This window comes from Pleurodeles waltl, chromosome 6 (assembly GCF_031143425.1).
Source record: "Pleurodeles waltl isolate 20211129_DDA chromosome 6, aPleWal1.hap1.20221129, whole genome shotgun sequence".
Lineage (NCBI taxonomy): Eukaryota > Metazoa > Chordata > Amphibia > Caudata > Salamandridae > Pleurodeles > Pleurodeles waltl.
This window is the reverse complement of record NC_090445.1, coordinates 1,401,853,703-1,401,875,941: the sequence shown is the minus strand read 5'-3', so window position 1 is coordinate 1,401,875,941 and position 22,239 is coordinate 1,401,853,703. Positions and strand designations below refer to the sequence as shown.

The 22,239-nt window shown below is 47.3% G+C and overlaps 1 protein-coding gene across 2 annotated transcripts in view; it reads right to left on the bottom strand.

Annotated features, from left to right (window-relative positions):
* Nucleotides 1-22,239, bottom strand: part of VPS13D (vacuolar protein sorting 13 homolog D) — a 2,230,750-nt gene that overhangs the window by 1,324,765 nt on the left and 883,746 nt on the right. For both annotated transcript variants that reach the window (XM_069240741.1, XM_069240742.1), the window contains one exon: nt 10,293-10,512. In XM_069240741.1, coding sequence (XP_069096842.1) covers nt 10,293-10,512 — 220 coding nt within the window. The remainder of the gene's footprint in view (nt 1-10,292; nt 10,513-22,239) is intronic.

Genomic DNA, 22,239 nt, shown 5'->3' with positions numbered 1-22,239 from the left:
TGGTTGCGAAGGAGAGCTATAGCTCCTGCTTAGTTCTCTAGGGCTCCCTGCGGATCCATTTTTGTACTTCCCAGATCAGCCTCCGCAGCCACTTGATATAGTGCAGCAATGTGCTCTACCCATCTTACAGGGCCTATGTTGGCCTCCAAGTTGGTATCAGTCTTTTGTCATCCCAGACTACTTGGAACCTTGGCAGGGGAACGGACAAACTGTTCAGAAGCATAAGTGTGGGTAGCCAGGATGTCACCCCCACTTCAAAGGCTGGCACCAGGTGTAAATGTTGGACCTCCTGAACCACCTCTTCAGGACACCCCGGGAGCTATGAACACAAAAGAAGGACTGCTTTATTCCCGAGTACTGCCCTGATGCTTGAGGCCTGCCTTGTTCCCCAGAGGACTGTACTGCTGCTTGAGGCATGTCCTGCTCTCTGAGAAGGAAGAGTGGGCCCGCTCCCGTCATCCCAGACTAACCTTAGTGACTCCAAGGGTCAGTTGACTTACCACCTGTTTTGAGCTACAGGGACACAGCACGCTCCAGACGCCTCCCTGGAAACGTCCAGCTGACCTGCTGCAACTGGATTTACCCAGACTTGCAATTAGACTTGCCTAAGCCCTACTGGCCTTTGCTAGTGTGAGTCCCCAACCCCCAAGAGGTGCCTTCCTGGGTCATGGACCCTTGGTTACCCTCAAAGTGCACTCCTCTGCGAACAAAAGAAGAAATCCTGCAGTTTTGGTCTTTGTGTTAACATGAACGGGACCCTTCACTCCAAGACTCTGACGCCCATCACGACTGCCAATGTGAAGCTCCGGTGAACCCAACTCTTTACGCTACAGCGACCGCCAGAGACAATGGACAGCATGAGATCTGCACTTCGTGCTACAGCAATGACAGCCCGCCGTGACTGCCAACAAGAAGCTCCAGCAACAACCATCTACAACACCTGACCAGATCTTCCCGCTACAGTAAGGAACATTTGCAACGCCAGGTCTGGTCTTGGTGCTACAGCAACAACCGTCCACTCCTCTTCCTGCTCCTCACAGCCTCTTCCACTGTGAACTGGATTATTTGTGCAGACTTTGTGAAGGTAACCTTTTCAGTGGCGCTACCCTGCTCCCTGTATCTAGCTCATGCTCCATCCCGGTCAGCCTGAACTTGTGACTGTCCTCCGTCTAGCATGACCAGATGACCATGAGTAATGCTTTGTACTTTCAGGCACTATACTTACCTAAAACTGAAACTGCATACCTATGATTCTATTGATTGCATTTTTGTTGTACTGGAATCATTTTATTTATTAAGATTTACTATATTTTTCTAAATTGGTTTGGGATTTTTCTTGTGTTGTTTTTTCACTTAATTACGATTAGTGTGCTGCATAAATACATTACAAATTGCCTCTAAGTTAAGCCTGACTGCTTTTGTGCCAGTGTACCAAAGGGTTGAGCACAGGTTAACTAAGTGGCTTTTGTGGTTCACACTGACCAGGATTGTGGTTGTTGTCTGAGTACAGCTTCTACTCCCCTCGTCCAATAATCAGATTTCTTAAACTAGGGTCGTGGTAGGATCCAGTATTTGTGTTTGTGCAGTGCTACTCAGTAATTCTGTGTAACACTAAAATCACAAATATAAACTTACTTCAAAAATATTTATGTTAATTCTTATTCGTCTTTGAAGGGTCTATATTTCCTTTTTTCCAAATGTAAGTTTGTGACACATCTTTTTTTGCTACCAAGAAGATGGAGCTAATCAATGTTGATAACCTCGGCAAGGGAGAGCTGCAGAGGCTTTGCAAGAAAAGGGAGCTGAATGTGGGAAGGAAGGCCACAAAGATGGGCCTCCATGCTGCCCACGGAGCCTTAGAGGAAGTCAGAAGGATGCAGACCACCCAGAGGAAGAGGATGACCCAGAGAATGCAGAGGTGGACTTACAGGAGGAAGAGGATGACAACTTGCCTACAGGAGGGAGATTCCCTATCAGAGCAAGCTGAGGTCTAGGCAGCTGGTGACACCTTTGGAGATCATCTGATCTACTTGGAGTATGACCTGTACAGTGAGAGCCTAAGGTTCCTCAGCCTGGGGTAACTTGTGTTCTGGTCGAACCCCCAGTGTGTCAGTCTTCCTATTGGATCTGGCTCATGACATACACCTGGCAGGACATGTGGGACAGGACGAGACTGCTGCCAGGCTTATTATCCACTTCTAATGGCCCCAGGTAAAGGTCTGAGCCTTATGAGGTGAAGGAGACAAAGGGCCTGGTAACCTACCTGGAGGACCTCAAGACCCCCAGGAACTACTTAAGGGTCCTCTATGTGAATTGCAAGGGTGGTTTCTCCTTTAGGGCTGAGGGGCTGTGCCCCTCTGAGCTACCTACACATTTAAATCAACAAATAATAAATATATTGATTAGTTCAAAGATGTGATTGTAACTCTAAACAAATCGATGCATTTAAGTCTGGCTGTCTCTCCCAGGCTGCCTGGCCCGCCTTGCCTTGAAGGAGGAGACGGAAGTCAGGCAGTAAATCAACTTTCTACACTGTGGCGCATGACTGACTACTATAAAGCCCTTCATTTCCTTTGTGGTCTATGGCAGGAGCCACTAAAGTGCAGTGGCGCTTTTTGCGTCATGGTTTCGGGCGTCGGAGTCTTCATCCCTGCGTGAGGACAGCCGTCTGTCATTCACAGGCGTAGATCTCACCCTTTGTCCCACTCGTCACGCAATAGGAGTTGATACAAGCATGTGTGATTTAGTGCCTTGGCTTCGATAATGTTAAGTGTTATAATACTAATCTTGCAGCTATTTTTTTATTTTACTGAGATCCCTTGTCACACTAACCTCCCTCATTGTGACCCCAGGCCCTGGCTGCAGATCGCTGGCTCCTTTAGAAGTGGAGCTGCTGTATTTGTTCCATCACGAAATTGATCCAAAAGACAGTCGGGGTTCTTGATTCCCTGGACCACACATTTGTCTATTGAGATTGCTCGCTTCACTCGCTAAATAAAAGTCGGACCCAGACTTTTAAGCCCCTCCACTTTCAAATGTCACCAGCCACCACTGGTGAATCACCTCATGCCTCTCTAGGAGAGGTCTAAAGTCACTATGCCCCGGTGACAGATGATGTGGTGGAAGAGAAGAATGAACATCTCTACGACCGCATATCTTCTAGGAAGCAAGATGGGTCAGTGAACATGTCAACTTCTCCCCTACCCTGACCCCAGAGCAGAGGAGGGGGCTGTCGCCACTTGCGGGGTCCGTTTGCCTCTTTATTCTCTCTGACCCCTGGGATAACCCAACTGTGTACAAATGACCTTGACACCGAGGACAGCATGCCTGTGAAAAAAAATATACAGGCTGTCTAACAAGGTAAGGGCTAGAATCAAGAAGGAAGTGGCCAACATGCTAGAGTTGGGGGTGACTGAGCACTCCAATAGTCCTTGGTCCCGCCCAGTAGTACCGGTACCCAAACCCTCCACACCGGGTACCACCCCAGAACTCAGGTTCTGTGTAAATTATAGGGGACTCAACTGAGTAACAAAGACTGATGCTCATCCCATCCCCTGAGTTGATGAGCTCATAGGCTAGAGGCTGTCAAGTTCCTGAGTACTATTGATTTAATATGGGGGTAAAGGCAAATTGCCCTAACCGAGGGGGCTAAGGAGAGGTCTGCATTCTCCACCCCAGAGGACCACTTACAGTTTAAAGTAATGCCCTTTGGATTAAAGAATGCCCAATGTCACCTCCCAGGGGTTGTATAATAGAGTCCTGGTTGGGATGGAGGCTTTAAGTGATGCCTACCTGGATGACAGGGCACTCTTCAGTTCTACCTGGAAGGACCACCTGTTTCACCTCCAGGAAGAGCTTCCAGCCTTGCAGCGGGTGGGGTTGTAGAACAGAGTCCTGGTTATGATGGGGGCTTTAAGTGATGCCTACCTGGATGAAAGGGCACTCTTCAGTTCTAGCTGGGAGGACCATTTGTTTCTCCTCCAGGAAGTGCTTACAGCCTTGCTATCAGGCCCAGCAAGTGCTATATAGGGCATGGATCTGTGCTCTGCTTGGGAAGATCCTCCACAAGCGTCAACTTGTTCGGAGGAACGATGCTTATGCTCAGGAGCTCCGAGTACCACACTTTCCTATCCCAATCGGATATCACCAGGATGGCTTTGGCCCAGCCATTGCTGATCTTCTTCAGAAGCAGGAGAAGCAAGAGCAGTAAAGCATATCGAAGTTCTGAGCTCCACTATGGACGAAATGCATTTTCAACAGAAAGCAGTCTTTGAAACTCCAGAATGCAAAAGTGCTACCATTGTGCATTCTCACCAGTGCCGAAAAAAATTGAGCTAGCATTCTCCCTCTTGATCGCCATCTGCTGGTGTAACTGCCATTGGTGATCTTCTAAGCATTGACGACTCAGTTTGTCCAACCTGGCATTTAGAGATCCCCCCCCTGGCAGTCCAGCCACTTCCAGATGTGTGGGGCCTTCTAGGACAGGACCCCACTCTGATCTGCTTGTTGCAATACTACATGAAGATTTTGCTGTCTGTCACAACCTGCAGAAGCCTTCCTCTGATGGTGGGCTGGAAGGCCATCGACTCAATGCAAATTACCCTCAACTCTAGCAAACTGACGAAAACTAGAGTCTCTGCGGGAGATCAGAGGACTCTGATATCTACTTTTCCCAGAATGCCTCGTAACTAAGAAGATATTAATCGCCACCACTATTAAATCCGGTTGGGTAGAAAGAGGGGTCTGTCGCTGACCCAAAAGAGGTCCAGTATCATTCATTAAGATATTTTGCATACCCCTCCAAAATCTGCATACAAGCTGTCAGATTTCCCGGATGCTATGACCACTCTGACTTTCGGTCCCACTATTGAGCCTGCATCTGTGATCTGGTAAGTTTGAACAGCAGGATGCTAGAGGACAACAATCCCAGTAGCCTCAGAGTCATCTGCACACAGATCCAGGAGAGAGTCTGAAAGCCCGAATGCCCTGGGCTCTCTGCTACAGGGGAAACACAAGAAACTGTACCATATCCAGAAAGGATATGATGGATGGGAGCACCTGCAAATTAGTCAAGTGTGACTTTGGCACATTGACAGCGAACCAAATGATGTTAGGAGGTTCACCGTCATCTGGAGGTGGCTGTTACCTGACTGGGGTGAGCCGCCCTTTAACAGTCTGTCATTGAGGTAGGGAAGCCCGACTGATACACCTGACCTCAGAGGGTGTGCTGCAACCATCACTTTCATGAACTCCAGAGGGGCACTGGGGAGGCCAAAAGGGAGCCTACCCACTGAAAATGGTCCTAGCCTACTGTGAACCGCAGATAGTGCCCTATGAGCCTGTAGGATGGGGGCATGGAAATAAGCTTCCTACAGGTGCAATGCCACTATCCAATCTCCAGGGTGGAGGGCAAATAGGATCTGGGCTAGCGTGAGCATCTTGAATTTGTCCTTCCACAGGAAGGCATGGAAGTGGTGGAGATATTAAATAGGACCAAGGTTCCAACCCTTCTTTGGCACAAGGAAGTAGCAGGAGTAATACCCAAGTTCTACTTCTGTGACCGGAACCCCCTCTAAGGTCTCACTGGCCATACTGGTGCAAAATGGACAGTTAGTCCTCTGTCAGCTGCACTGATGGTGGTGCAAGGTGCATCTGAGAGAAAAGAAATGGGAGAGTATAGCTTTGATGCACAATTTGGAGAACTGACTTATGTGAAGTGAGGGATTGCTACCCTTCAAGGAAATATCGGGTCCTGCCTTCCGCAGGACAGATGTAAGCCAGCAAGTTCACAATAAAGCAGTTTTGCAATTGCAAACCCTGGAGGGGTGGGGGACCGAGCTGCACATTCTGCCTGCTGGCCCATGGGTTGTCTCTGTGAGCCTCTGTCTTAGCCACGAAAGGGCTACAAAGCCCATTGGGCTGGCGGAGGGGCTAGGCGGTGGTGAAACTGAAATCCCTTACCGTAGACACAAAGGGGGCAAAATTGTTGGCAATGACTGGTGAGAACAGAAAGGCCCAAGAAATGAGCTGTGACCCTTTTTTCCAAACACTGTTCCAGGGCCAATTCTGCCAGGTCTCCAAAAAAGGCAAAAGCACTGCATGTCCACCAAGATGCTTGGCCTTCCCGGGCAATGCCAGCAGACCTCATCCAGAAATGGTGCTGAAATACCCATAGCTCGGCCTAAGCCACCGGTCATGTCCAAACCAGATGGGATTCCAAACTTTGCTAGGTTGCCATTAAATGCAGGTAATACTACTTGGGCCACTGTCCTATAGGACATGGAAGTACCGGCTCAGAAGACAGCTGGCATTTACTGAACGCAGACTAGGCATAGTGGAAGAGAAGATGGGCCTGATTACAACTTTGGAGGAGGTGTTAATCTGTCCCAAATGGGACGGATATACCACCAGCCGTATTCCTTGTTCCATAGGATATAATGGACTCGTAATACGGCTGGTGGTATATCCGTCACTTTACCATCACTTTAGGGACGGATTAACACCTCCTCCAAAGTTGTAATCAGGCCCGATATGTTTGCCAGATGCCACTTTTCTCTTCGACTCACAATCATGTGGGGAGGCGGGGAAGTCGTTGGTATTTACTGTACTGGTGGATGCCAAATTCTCTGGCGTATGATGCTGTGTAAAAAAGCAGGGTTGCCTGCTGCTGGATGATGGTGCAGAGCGACCTGCATATTATTCAGTGTCCTCAGGGCTCTTTCCTGCGCCATCTACGTGGCTCCCTTGACCCAGGTTGTGGAGTTGTGAGTCCTTAGAGTGAAATCTTATGCCAACAATAGGCAGTTACTATTCTCTTCCAAATATTTTTATGGCAACTCTGCAGAGTCGGTCGTTCAAATGCTGTTGAGCCACTTTGGAAAACTGAATAAAAGGACAGATACCTGAAACTTAATTCTGCCAAGACAGAGGTGCTCTTCTTTGGGGAAATAGATACTCTCAACTCACACAGTTTGTAGCCCACTGAATTAGGCCAACCGCTCACGCCAAACCTCCACTGTGAGAAATCTGGGTGTCATATTTGACACACGTCTCTTTCTGTTCACAAAATCTACTATTTGCCATTGAGCCGCTTCCTCATGCTCATAACCATAAAGATCCTTCCTTTGGTTCCAAATTCCACTAGAAGGCCTATCATGCAGGCCTTAACAATGCAACAGCCAGGCAGATCATGATGATTCGGGCTAGACAGGCCATTTCACCATACTGGTACTCTATAACCAAATAGATTGATTTAAAAGTGTGGGTTAAGGCCTACAGATCCATTTATCAGCCAGGCCCTCTGCACATCATAGAGAGATTGCTTCATTACACTCCCAACAGATCTTTGTGTTCCATCAACCTGCTCCTATTGTGTGTTCCTAGTCTGCAAAGCCAGAAGAGAGTGCCACTCTACTCTGTGAAAGCAGCCAATTTCTGCAACAGGTATTCCCTTATACTCAGGAAAATACGCCCAGGTCTTTTTAAAAAATGGAGAAAGACAATCTTTTGGGCTCTTAATTCTGCTCTTCCCATAGTGCTATGACACCTCTATGTAGACAACTGTTGCACTTTAGAAATTTTATTTAATTCATTCATTAATTTTGAGAAGTATCCTGTCCTCTGGCATCTTGGAGTTCTTCATACCAGTTTTCTTCATCCTAATGGGCTACAAAATCATCCTCCTCATCAAAATTGTCATGGTTTGATTTTGTAAAGTCTAGGCCTTACTGCGCGGTAAAGGGATTGTCTGCTGGCTGTGCTCTGGTAGCAACCGCAAATAGCTTTAATTGAGGTCATGGGTGGTCCTGTTCGGAGTCGTAAAACACAATGGGTAGCAAAATTCTCCTCCAGCATTGGCATCAAAGGGAACCAAAGTTTGTATTGGAGACGCGGATCCTTAGGGCCCAAAGGCAGGCCAGAGAGCACTGGTAAAGTGCCAAAAGTAAGCAGAATGACCTCCCTAAAGCCCTCCTTGTGCAGCCACTTTGCAAAAGCACCCGTATAATACAAGGTGCATCATTTCCAGTGGAGATTGGGATAGAGACCAGGAGAAATGTTGAGGCCCGCGTGGCTCTATGGAATTTGACAGTGGCAGAAACGGGCTGAATAACACTTGGATTTCTTATTCTTCGTTTTGTACTTAACAAAGAACTTTGACTGCAATGAGAGCCTGCCATGGGAGCAACTTTCAAAGCAGGAATGGGACCTTCCTTTCAACACAACCTGTTACAGTGTGGAGTCTTCCAATGTTTGGCAACTTACTTCACCTCACAGACCCATATGGTCTTTGGATACATCCGAGTCCAGTCATCACAGACCCATCATGCTCAAAACCCAGACACCATAACCATACAGCATGAGGGTCCATCACAGGTATGGTTTGCGACATCCCCTACTCTGCTTGAGCCCTGTTGTTTTAAGGGGTGACAATTTCCCTTGCACACAGTGTAGATATTAAAAAAAAAGGTTCTAAAAAGACTCAGACATAAGTTTGTATCTGTGCTTAGTAGCACAGAAAGAAAAAAAACTGTTGTAAATTCACATGGGTGGAGCTTGTAAGCGTTTTAGGCTGTCACTTCAGGAGTGGAATGATGTTGGTGTGGGATTGCACAATGCCACTTAGCGACACACAGAAGTACTGCTTAAAGTTTCCAGATGCAGCATGATGCCTCAGGAATATTCATAAGGTGAGGACTCTGTGGGTAGAATTATTCATCAGAAAGAATGTTCAATATTGAGGATTGCTGCAGGTGAATAAGTCACACAAGAAGCTGAAATATTTTGAAGTATTTCTCCATGTCCCTAAATCACCAAAACGTTAAGTCACAGAATAATGTTGTAATGCTCTAGGAATTCATGTTTAATGTAATTACTTAATTTTTCCTGTTTTTAAGTTAATCAGCTGTTCAAAACAATAAAATGCAAAAAAAATACTAGATTGCAACAATAAAACGTGATCAGTGAACATGAGATTGACAGTCAGTGTTTACAAGGCTTCATGAATAACAATTAATGAAGTTTTTTTTAGACTAATAATAATACTCTCAATAATAATAGAAGCTCTATGAGATAAAGTATTCTCTCTCGCTCATCAAGAGGACATCCAAGCCACTGAGGAGTTCATTAAGCAAATATAAGAACAAGGCTGGACACAGAGTTGCTTTTTATGTCATGGAACTCTGAGGTGACTTGCAATATTCTTGTAGTATGGTGTGGGCAATTTTATTTCTCATTATATATAGCCACACAGTTCCCCAACCCTCGCCTAAAACATTTCATCATGATCCTTCTAATGAAAGTTACTTTGACTTCAGTAACATGTAATAATGTGGAAACTGCACTGTGGGACTAAATATGCTAAACTGCAGCTTGCAACAGGTTGGAAGTGCATTTTAAGCAGTTTAACATAGATTATATCAAATATCACAGCAGTAAACAACTGAAAACAAACTTTTCTACTTTTTTTTTTTTTTGCTCGCTGAGTTTCCGTCTCAGCAAAAGGAAAGGGGGAGCCCGGACAGCTGTCCGCAAACCTGTAACTGATTGAGAAGAAGCTGAGTTAGCTCCAGAGGAGAATGAAGACCTTTTTTAAACCAATCATTCAGGGGAAAGGTTGCTTGTTGCTGCTGCTTCTGAGGCACTCCCATACCACAACAAAGGGAAGTTGCTCTGCAGCGCTCCCTCTTTTGGGTGGTGGTAGGTGGATAGATACTAAATGCTGAAAGCTTTATTGTCTTTACCTACAAGACAACAATGACACTTAAATACCACCCCCTTGTAAAAATGTGGGATGGGTAATTAAAAGCCATTATAGCGTGCAAGAGCAGGAAATTACGCTTAATTATCCATTTGCTTAAGCAAGCGGTAAAATTCTATTCAGCAACCTTCATTTCACACTGTCTTCTGGATTTGAGAGCACACACTGTGACAACGCAACTCAACTGTTGTATAGATCAGTTGCTATGCACTTGCTACAGCTGACTAGCGATGTTATAACCAAGCTCTAATATGTAATTTAGTGACATGGTTGTACAGTTATTAAAGGTGTGTATTATATTGATGATGACGCTACTCATAACAGCAACAATAATAATTATTAATAATATTATCATTATTATTATTATGGTATAGGGAGTACCAATGCCGCAGAATAGACTATATATTAAAAAAGGAAAGAGTTGAAAAAAGCATATCAAATCATGTACTGAGAGTGACAAAGCGAGTCAATTTTGCTGTACCACTGATTTACCACTAGATATCTAAAGCTTTGGAAAACAGCTTTTGCTACTTGCCTAAAACAGGATCCATATGCCGTGAAACATCTTTATTGTCAGCTGTTGAGAGTAGACCCTCATTACTCCAAAATGAGTGGGAAAGACTATTGGTGACAGAATCTGTAGACGAGGATGTAGTTGCATTTGCACAGGTCTGCTCAGGGATTGACTTGGCAATGGCCAAAAACAGCTTTATATCATTGTAGGATAATCTGATGTCCAGAGACTGTAACTGGATCTAAAGAAACAAAAGTCACTGTCATTTAAAAACAAATGAACAGAAATATTCTTAACAAAACCAAATCTTCATATGATTCTTCACACTAATTCTAAGTTTCAAATATATGCTGTTGATAATCATTGGTTGGAAGAGAAGGACAAGGTACTTACCTTCGGTAACGCCTTATCTAGCAGAGACAATTTATTTAATGCAGAAAACAACCAATCTGGAGACGGTTCTCTTATGCCATGCCTGACCTTTCTCTGCACCACATAATCAACCAAGAGTTGATCATCCACCCGGAACTCTTTTGTATGATCAAGTTAGAAGCCCAACACTCTTTCTGGGTCCAGGCGGTGGAGTCTCTCCTCTTCCTTAGAAGGATGCGGGGGTACGTAAAAAGTAAGAAAAGTGATAGATTAGCTTACGTGGAAGGGCGTAACCACTTTTGGCACAAAGGAGGCCTAGTGCAAAGCACCACGTTGTCAGGATAGATGACAATGCCTGTAGCTAACTCACCATGCAGGTAGATTTAATGGCCACAACGAAGGCTGGTTTCAAAGTGAGAAGCCTGAGAGGACAATTGTGGAGAGGCTTGAAAGGAGCACACATCAGAAATTTCAAAACAAAATTCAAATCCCATTAGGGCATTATGAATGGGGATGCTGGAAACATGAGCAAGGCCTTTAAGGAACCTATTTACAATGGGAGACTTAAACAAGAAAGGTTGATCAGGCAACAGCAAAAAAGCAGAAATGGCAGACAGATAACCTTTGAGAGTCCCCATACCAGAGCCCTGCTGGGCCAGAGAAAAGATAAACAAAACCTCAGAAAAGGGCAGAAAGGTGGTCAACAGACTTGTCTGTGCACTATGCTACAAATTTCTTAGAAACAACAGGCGTATAGCATTTTGGTGGTGGAACACTTGCCTACCAAGATTACATTACAGACTTCGGGCCGAAGGTCAAAAGCTGTCAACTGCCACAACGCAATCACCACGCAAGAAGGTGGAGATGGGAAACGTTCAGGTGGAGAACTCCCCTGCTGTTGCGAGAGAAGACCCTCCCTAATGGGCAGTCTGATTGGAGGATTGATGGACATGTTCAACAGCTCGGGACACCAGACTCTTTGTGCCCAGTTTGGAGCCACAAGGATTGTAGGAAGATGGCCTAGAGTGTGGTGGACACCTAATGTGTTGTCACCCTATACCAGGTCCCGATATCCCCTATTAGTGAAGTATAGACAGTGTCTAGGAAGCAAGGGCTCTCTAGAAGTAGCGGTGGATGAGCAGCCAAGACTTATCTAGGAGACATGCAAAGCTTATGCAGTACCACTACAGTCACACAGGACTATCACACATGAAAGGACCACACAGTGTTACAAAAATAAAGGTACTTTATTATGGTAACACAAATACTAGAATACTAATAGCCAGTCCCCCAACTGGAGGTAAGAAAAAACACTATTATATACACAGAAGAGGACCTGCAAAAGAAGGGGACCGAGTCCAGTGCGTGATGGAGTGTCTGGTCATGGCACCTTCTGTGGATGCAGGACCAGGTCGCCAAGGGACAAAGAAGACCAGCTGTACAGTGCTGACTATCAAGAGAAATTCCTGAAGCGATGCAGGCGGTGTTTCACGTCAGCTGTAGGGTTGCAGTGGGTCAGTGGTGCTGAAGAACCACCAACAAGCCTTGGCAAATGCAAAAGAAGAAAAGGACGAGTTGCAAGGCTGAAGAGGGCCAGCAAGGTCCAGGGGACTCGACCGAAGTAGTGGAGTCCGGGGTGACCCACATAACTCAGGAAAGTCACAAGAAGAGGATACAGCCCCCACAGGAAACCCACTGGCACCAAGCACAGCGAGTCGCAGTGAGGCCCAGGCAGCACATCTGAAGAAGGGTGCCACGTCGGTGGAGCAGCAGAGGAGACTGTGCTTTGCAGGAAGAGGTGTTGAGGGCCAGGGCTACATGGTGCCTAAAGCTCCCTTGGAGCAGGAGCAAATAAGCCCTGGTAGCTGCAAAGGTTGCGGTGCACAGGGGTACTGTCCTGCAAGCAGAGGCAAGGGTTTACCATCTACCAAATTGGACAGCTGGAAGAGAGGACCAAGGGGACCAACGCCAGACCGCCACCTGTGATGCAGGATCCACTCAGCTCCGGAGGAATGTAGATCGGCGCAGCAGGTCATCGTTGCAGTTGTTGTCTGCAGATACAGGGGAGTGACTTCTACACACCAAGGGAGATTCCTTCTTGCTTCTTGGTGAAGGCTGAAGTCTCGCTGACCTCAGAGGATGCATAGCCGGGGAAATGTTGTAGTTGCTGGAAGGAGCCGGAAAAACAATGTTGCACAGCAGAGTCATCAGTGAAGTTGCAGATTGTTGGTTCCTGAAGAGTCCAGTTGCGGTTCCAGTGGCCAGAAGATGAAGTAAACGATGCAGAGGAGTCCTGGTGGAATCTTGCACGTCAATTCTGAGGACCCACCCAAGAGAGAGACCCTAAATGGCCCAGGGAGGGGTTTGGTCACCTAGCAGGGTGATCACCTGTCAGGAGGGGGCTGTGATGTCACCTACCTGACCTCGCCACTCAGATGCTGTTAGGGGCCTCTGCATATCTTGGATTCAAGATGGCAGAACCAAGTGGCCAACTGGAGGAGCTCTCGGCACCACCCCTGTGGTGGTACTGGACAGGGGAGTGGTCACTCCCCTTTCCTTTGTCCAGTTTCACACCAGAGCAGAGACTGGGGGTCCCTGGACTGGTGCAAACTGATTTATGCAAGTGGGGCACCAAATGTTCCCTTCAAAGCATACCAGTAGCTTGGGAAGGCTACACCTCCCAAGCCATGTCACACCTATTTCCAACGGGAGAGGGTGCTGCCTCCCTCTCCCACAGTAAATCCTTTGTTCTGCCTTCCCCTGCCTGAGATGGTCAAGCAGCAGGAGGGCAGAAACCCGTTTGGAGGGTTGCAGCAGCGCAGGCCGCTTGCAAAACTCTGAAAGAATAATAGGCACAATACTAGGGGTCCTCTAAGGAGCTCCCAGAGTGCATGGAATCATACAACCATTACTGGCAATAGTATTGCGTTAGGATTCCAACATGTTTGATAACAAACATGCCCGGGTTTGGAGTTACCATTATGTAGCTGGCCGCTTGCAGTGGCATCTGTCCAGTACACGGGTAAAATGGCTTCCCTGCACTTATGACGTCCAGTGTAATGGAACTGGGATTTGTAGGGGCGCCCCTGCTCATGCAAGGGTGCCCTTACACAGAGGTGCCTGCACATTACCCTCTGGGCTAGGAGAGCCTACCATAGGGGTGACTTACAGTGACCTGGTGCAGTGACCTGTAGTGAAAGGGTACATGCACCTTTTCAAGTTAAGGTGCAATGGCAGGCCCGCAGACACATTTCACATGGGCTCCCATGGGTGGCATAATACACGCTGCAGCCCATGGAGAACCCCTGGTGCCCCACTGTCCTGGGTACCTAAGTACCATACACTATGGAATAATAAGGGGGCACTAGTATGCCAATTGTGGGGGTGTAAAGTCCTAGGCAACCAAATTTAGAGGGAGAAAGCACAATCACTGGGGTCCTGGTTAGCAGGATCCCAATGAAAATAGTAGAAGCTTACTGACAGCAAGCAAAAAGTGGGGTAACCATGCCAAAAAAAGGGTAATTTCCTACAAGGATTACTTGGGCCCAGTCTATTGATCTTCTTGAGAACTCTGGACAGAAGAGGTATGGACAGAAAGGCGCACAGGAGGCCCGAGTTCCACTCAAGACGAAAAGCGTTGCTGAGAAAGTGCTGCATTGGAAACTTCAACATGCAATACTATTGACATTGTGCATTCTCTGTGGAAGAAAATAGATCTAATCATGGCTCTCCCCACTGCTGAAAGAGACCTTGCACCACCTCTGGATGGACTGTGAGCTAAGTCTGTCCACTCTGGCGATCAGACATCCTACCAGATGTTGAACCATCAAGGAACTGCCCCGCTGTTCCAGCCACGTCCAGAGGCACAGAGCCTCTTGAGCAAAGGTCTACGACCCCACAGAGCTTGTTGCAGTAACACATGAAGGTGATGTTGTCTGTGAACACCTGCACTACCTTCTCTTTGAGAAAGGGAAGAAATGCTTTTAATGCTAGTCTGCCGGAGCTTCAACAGGCTGGTGTGGAATCCAGACTCCGCAGGAGACCAGCTGCCTCTGATCTCTGCCTTTTCCAAGTGGCCAGGAGTGAAGCATCTGACTCTACCTCTGGCTCAATCGTGGTTTGGTTGCCACCACGGCAGATCTTGTGCAGTTCCCTCAAAGATCTGGAGCATGTTGGAGAGATTCTCTGATGCTGCGCCCACTAAAACTTCAGGTCCTACTGCAGAGCCAACATATGCCACCGGACGTATCACCAGCAGGAGGCAGGCAGCCATAAGGCCCTTCAGCCTCAGAGTCACTCTCACCGAAATCCAGGACAGGGGCTGAAACACTGGTATCCTAGCCAAAATATCCTGGACTCACCGCTTGGGAGAATAAGCCTGAAACTGCACTGTGTCCAGACAGCTCTGATGAAAGGGAGCATCTGACAGGGAGTGAGGTGTGACTTCAACATGTTTATAGTGAACCCACATGCAGGAGGCCTGCCGTAGTCTGGAGTTGGAAGACGACAGCCTGGGGCGAGCCTGCCATCAACAGCCAATCGCCGAGATAAGGGTAGATTGAAACCCCTGGTCTGCGCAGATGAGCTGCGACAACCACCTTCACTTCGGTGAACACCCAAGAGGAGCTGTTAAGGCCAAAGGGAAGCAGGGTGAACTGAAAGTGCTTGTGGCCTACCGTGAACCACAAGTAACGTCTGTGGCCAAGCAGGACAGGGATACAGAAATACGCATTCTGCATGTTTAATGCTGCCATCAGTCTCCTGGTTCAAGGACAGATAGAACTTGAGCCACAGGGAGCATTTTGAACTTCTCCTTCTTGAGAAAGAGACTGAAGGACCGAAGTACTAGGACAGGAAGGAGGCCCTTGTATTTTTTGGGTACCAGGAAGAACAACCACAACCTACTTCTTGCACAGGAACCCTTCTCTATGGCTCCCTAGGACAAGAGAGCCGTAACTTCCTCTTGGAGAAGTGCCAAGTGATCCTTTGCCATCTGATCATAGGATGGTAGCATGCATAGAGTGGTAGTCACGAAGGGAAGGGAGAAGCCCCTTCAGACTACCTACGAAACCCACCTGTCTGATGTAATGGACTGCCAGCAGAGCAGGTGATGGCTAATCCTTCCTAAGACTGGTCAGGGCAACCATTTTGGTTTACATGGGTAAAAATGACAATCCCAAAAGCTCTCTTCTGTGGGCGAGCAGTTAGGCTTATAAGAGGGTAGTGCTAAGCATTTGTTGAATGAGCAGAGTCAATAAATGAGAGACACACTCAAGAAGCAACTCAAGACTAGTTGGTTAGAACAATAGTTACTTTGTTGTATCATTTATGAACAGTAGAACAGTTGCAGATGAATAAATACTACAGCAGTTCTTTGAACAATTTACAAGTAACACTTTTTGTAGAAGAATGCGTTTTCATGCAGCACCCGTTCCAAAGTACAATGGCTGCATGGAAAGTTTTTACATTCAGTTCTCTGGAATCTCCTGAAGTTAGTGAGGTGCTACGGATGCAAAGTTATTGATAAGACCAGCAGTTCAGGTTTACCTGCCCAGAAGCGTTGGGGTGCAATGGTGTTGGTGGTGTTGGGTTCCTGTGCACCGAGCACTTGGTGACAGTGAATGCAAGGGGGGACTTGGGATTAAGTCTGGGAGCTCCTAACAGGTGGCTCGGTTGGTGGTTATACAGAGAGCAGGGGAACACTGTTGGAAGTCATGGACCTGGTCCCAGGCACTTGGGTGCAGTGAATCCTTAGCAGTGGTGCTCCTGTGTCAAGGCACACACGATTCTTTGGGGGACCTGCAGCAGGAGAGACGGAACAGGGCAACTGGACGACTGAGAAGGCTGTCCTCTGCGATGCCCACGCCTCTCACCAGGAGGTCTTCTGTTCTGCTGTTTACGTCCGGGTAGGCTTCAACAAGCCTTGGTTGGTGTAAGGGGTCCGCAGGGCCTGAAAAATCCACTTGACCACTCGCATTGGAGAGTCTTATTTGAGCAGGTAGAGCTATTTTTAATTCTCACTGGAGAGTTGACACTGAAAAGGTGTTCTGTTCAGTTGAAAAGTAGAGGGGTAATAAAAGATGCCTTTAAATGTTGATCTTATGTCACATTTGCTCTGTGTTCACAGACAGAGGTCAAAAGTCAGTTTTTCTAACAATTAATTTCCCTTCTGACTGCAGAGTTCCAGGACTTTGTAAGGTGAACTGTGTGAACTGCTGCTTAGAATGTAAAATAAACAGATATAGAGTGTCAGTTTTTTCCTAACACACAACATTTAAATGACTAAGCCAACAGTGCAAACATTTCAAAATATATTTCAGTAGTTGTGAAAGCCCTTTTTTGTATTTCTGTGTGATGAAAAAATATTTTAATAGGATGAAAACAAATCAGAATACTTTACTTGCTGATGTGCAAAGGATATGTTTTCTGAAACCCAATTTCCACATATTGTTAATATACTATATCGTTTCATCAGTAAAGATGCAAGTTAGTGGAGAGACTTTTAGACATTTCTTGGAAAGTTACTGAGTGTAGATAACAATATGTTACCACATCATGGTTCAGTAATATATTTATTAAAACTGAGTGTTTAAACAAACTGAGAAACACTCCTGCCCTGATGTCAATGTTGTTAGTAAACTCAAATAAGTCCTAGGTTATGTGGGCTAGACCTCATGGGTACGTGGGCTAGATTCTTCTGATGCATGCAGCAACCTTTAGTCTACTTAATCAAACACAAGAGGTTTTTTTCTACTGCAGTAATGCTGAGCTCACATATTTGAAGGTGCGATCATATGTGAGAATTAAGAAAAATGCGAGACTGTAAACCATTTCCCTTGGATCACACAATTTGAGACCCGTTTACGGGTCAAGTACATTACAGTTCGGTCGAGTAGATTATGTAAGGTACTCAACCTGCAGGTCTAGTAAAATTTTTATGATTTTTCGAGCACTGGTCCAGTACCCCAGGGGTTGCTGCAGCTCTGCTCCGGTGCTTTGAGTCTTCTCACCTGGTGGGAAGACAGGACTGACTTCTTGGAGCACCAGGACCTCTTCTTGGACCGCAGCTGCGACGGTGGACTGGGAGTCGGCAGGTTTGTGAACTAGACGTTGCGGTTGGTGCCTACAAAAAGCAGGGAAGGGGCTCCTCCACTCCAAGGGAGATACTAATGGGCTGGTGAAGTGCTGGAAAACCTCTGAGGCTTTTGGAGTCCCCACTGATGCAGGATTAGACATAATGTTGTGATTGTCGGTACAGCAGCAGGTGTGCAGGCAGGGTTTTTCGCCAAATGTTTACCAGTCGTCCGCAGTTCTTGCTCTTCCAGCTCTTCTGTGTCCTCTTCTTGTTGTCAGGCAAATCTGGATTCTGATGCTGGGGAGTCGCCTAAATACTGAATTTAGGGGTGTTTTAGGGGGGTGTAGGGCAGTAGCCAATGAGGTGTTTACCCTTGGGGGTGCCTACAACCCGTTATGACCACATCCTGTGGTCAGTGGACATTTCTTTATCGCAAAAGGCTCACTTCAACCAAAACCAGGATGGTGAACTCTCATTTGAGTGTCCACGTTGAGTAGCCCACCCTAGGGGCGTGGTTAGCCCAGGGGTGGTACACACCTACTGACTAGTTAATTTTCCCACCTATCCTGGTTCCAAATGGGCCTTAGGGCAAGGGGTAGCTACACCCAGATCTGAAGAAGTCGGGGATTTGCATACCAAAGACGGTTAGGTCTTTGAAGACCCCGGCCTTGATATGCAGATCTGCTAACCATCCTGCTGGAGTGAGTGGTTAACACCCCTCTTCGGAGCAGGCATCGTTTCTGACCCCCGAGCGCGCTGGTTCTCACCCCTAGGGGTTTGAAACATCGAAGGTGGTGACAAACTAGATGTAGGAAGCTGGCTCTGTATATACTATATCAAAATGAGATAAAGCGTGCACAGAGTCCAGAGGTTCCCCAAAAGGCTTGACAGAGGCAATAATAGATGATAGTAATGCTCTATTTGTGCAAGTGTGGTCGAGCAGTTAGGCTTATCAGAGGGTAGTGTTAAGCATTGGTTGTACACACACAAGCAATAAGTGAAAACACACACTCAAATGACTTAACTCCAGGCCAATATGTTTTTATATAGAAAATTATTCTTTTGTTAATTTATTTCTAGAACCACAAGATTCATTTAGCAGGTAAGTACATTAAATGAAATGTACTTTGCATAGTAATACTTAGAACTTTGAATGTAATCAACAATGTACACAGTTTCCTTTAAAATGGCAAAAAGCTATTTTAAAAGTGGACACTGCAATTTTCAACAGTTCCTGGGAGAGGTAAGTAAAGTACAGTTTTTGGGGTAAGTAACAAACTTACGAGTTAAATCTCTGGAGCATAGGTAGCCCACTGTTGGGAATTCAAGATAACCCCAAAAACACCCAGCAACACAGGGCCGGTTAGTTGCAGAGGTCAAACAGGAGCCAAAATAACGGGGGCCCCTATTGAGACAGGGGGTACTCCGGTTGCGGTCTGCTTACAGGTAAGTACCCGCATTGTCGGAGGGCAGATCGGGGGGTTTGAAAGAGTACCGGAGGGGTCCCAAGTAGGCACAAAAACCACACCCTCAGCGGCACGGGGAAAGGCAAGTATAGTGTACAAACACGTCGTCGGCTCTCTATAGAACTCTATGGAGGGACCAGGGGTCACTAAGGAGCTGCAGGCAGGGCACGGGGGGGCCTCTTGGGCAAGCCACTGACTGGGCAAGGGTGAGGGCCGCCTGCTGGTCATTGCTGCACCGGTGGTCGGTTTCTCTCGGGCCTGGGGGCTGCGGGTGCAGAGCTTCTCCAGGCGATGGATATCTTCATCCGGGGCAGACACGTTTAGGGGGGTCCTCGGTATTCCCTCTGAAGGGTGTCGTCGTGTGGGTGTAGAGAGGTCAGCCCAGAGTGGACACGTCATCTGAGTCGCATGGGGATCTCCTCTGGCTAGTTGGTTTCTCTGGACATGGACCGGGGGCATCGGGTGCAGAGTAGTTGGACTCACTCTTCTAGAGTGAGGTGAGAGTCCCTTTAAAGATGGCTTCTTTGTCTTCTTTTTGGACAGTCCGCTGTCCATGGGAGTTTCTTGTTCCTCGGTGATGCAGGAAGTCCCCTAGAGGCTTTTCAGGGGTCGCTGGTCCTGCAGAACACGCTGCTTCTTTTCTTGCAGCTTTTTGAAGCAGGAGACGGGCCGATAGGGCTGGGGCCAAGTCAGTTGGTGCTGCCTTCTCTTCCCTGCAGGGTTTTTAGCTCAGCAGTCCTTCTTTCTTGAGGTCATCAGGAATCTGAAGAGCTGGGTTCAGGGTTGCCCCTAAATACTAAATTTAGGGGTGGGTTAGGGTCAGGGGGTAGTAGCCAATGGCTACTGTCCCTGAGTGTGGCTACACCCTTCTTGTGCCCAATCCCTCTTGGGAGGGGGTCACATCCCTATCCCTATTGGTCCTACTCCTCCAAAGCAAGATGGAGGATTTCTCAAGGAGGGTGTCACTTCAGCTCTGGACACCTTAGGGGTGGTCCTGGCTGAGGGGGTGACTCCTTGTTTTTCTCATTATCACTCTGGACTTGTCGCAGGGGGGTGGGGGGGTTATCCAGGAGGTGGGCATCTCCACTAGCTGGAGTGCACAGGGCCATTGTCACACGAAGCCTGAGCCTCTGAGGCTCACCGCTAGGTGTTACAGTTCCTGCAGGGGGAGAGGTGTGAAGCACCTCCGCCCAGTGCAGGCTTTGTTTCTGGCCTCAGAGAGCACAAAGGCTCTCACCCCATGAGGTCAGGAACTCATCTCTCAGTGGCAGGCTGGCACAGACCAGTCAGTCCTGCACTGAAGAACTGCGTAAAATACAGTGGGCATCTCTAAGATGCCCTCTGTGTGCATTTTTAATAAATCCAAGTGTGCGTTTATTATTCTGAGAAGTTTGATACCAAACTTCCCAGTATTTAGTGTAGCCATTATGGAACTGTGGAGTTCATTTTGACAAACTCCCAGACCTTATACTTAATATGGTCACACTGCACTTACAATGTCTAAGAATGGACCTAGACACTGTAGGGGCATATTGCTCACGCAGCTATGCCCTCACTGGTGGTATAGTGCACCCTGCCTTGGAGCTGTAAGGCCTGCTAGAGGGTGACTTACCTATGCCACAGGAAGTGTTTTGTGGGCATGGCACCCTGAGAGAAATGCCATGTCAACTTTGCATGTGCTGGTGGGGAGAAAAAGGCAATCTGCAATGGCAGTGTGCATGTGTTAGTTGAGGGGTCCCTTAGGGTGGCACACCCATGCTGCAGCCCTTAGGGACCCTCACTGGTCACAGGGCCCTTTGGTACCACTGGTACCTTTTACAAGGGACTTATCTGTGTGCCAGAGGTGTGCCAATTGTGGAAACAATTGTACATTTTTAGGGAAAGAACAATGGTGCTGGGGCCTGGTTAGCAGGATCCCAGCACACTCTCAGCCAAGTCTGCATCAATACTAGGCAAACTGTGGTCGGGGGGAGGTACTGCAACAAGGAGCCATTTTCCTACACTGGACTCCCCAAGAAACTAGTGGGGTTCAGGGAGCACCTCTGAAGTGCCCAATGAGTGCATGTATGAATAAATCTGAGGCTGGCATCAGCCTGGATTTATCAAGAGTAGGTGTTTGATACCAAACACCATAGAGCTCGGTAAAGCCATAATGTGACTGGGTCAATCTTGTGTCGAATTTCCAACACATAACTTAAAACTGCTTCCCGGTTCACTTCCAATGCTCAGCAATGGGAGTGAGCATCACAGGGCCATATCTACTTGTGCAGATATGACCATTCATTAAGTGTGCTTCACCCTGTCTTAGTGCTCTTAGGCCTGCCTTAGGGGTGGACTTACAGAGACTTAGCTGCAGTGATGGTTTCATGGCACACCAATGGTTGCTATGTTGTGTTTTCTCCCGGCTTGCACCAGGGCACGCAGACTGTAATGGCAGCTGTGTGCTTCTCATATTTAGGAGGGTCCCTGACGGTGGAACAAACTATGCTGCAGCCCTTAAGGATCCTCTCCTCTACCCAGGCCCTATGGGTACCACTTTCTAGGGACTTACATGGGTGAAGGAATGTGCCAGCTATACACCATACTACCTGTTTTTGGGAAAACAGCACTGGCAATGGGGGTCTGTTTAGCAGGAACCCACTGCACCAGAGTCGAAAAACCTCTGTACCAGTGGCAAAAAGTGGGGAGTGACCATGTCAAAAAGGGGCTTTTTCCTACACTATGAACTTTTGGTCAGGAAAAGGCCCACTCCCCACAGAAAGTGGCCATCTATGGGGTGTTGTCACTCCAGGAGTAAGTAGCCCATTGGCTACTACCCTACTCTATCCTAAATGCCCCTAAATTCAGTATTTAGGGGTCTCCATGACACCACGAACTCAGATTTGTCTACTGGGAACCGAAGAAGGACAAAAGAAGAACTGTCACAGCGAGAACAGGGGACTTAACTACTATTTGGTGCTAGACCCTGCTCTGTTGCTGGAACCTCGCCCAAAAATGCACAGTTGTTTTGTACAACTGCACACCCTTTAGCACCCACTGAAAGTCCCTAGTAAAT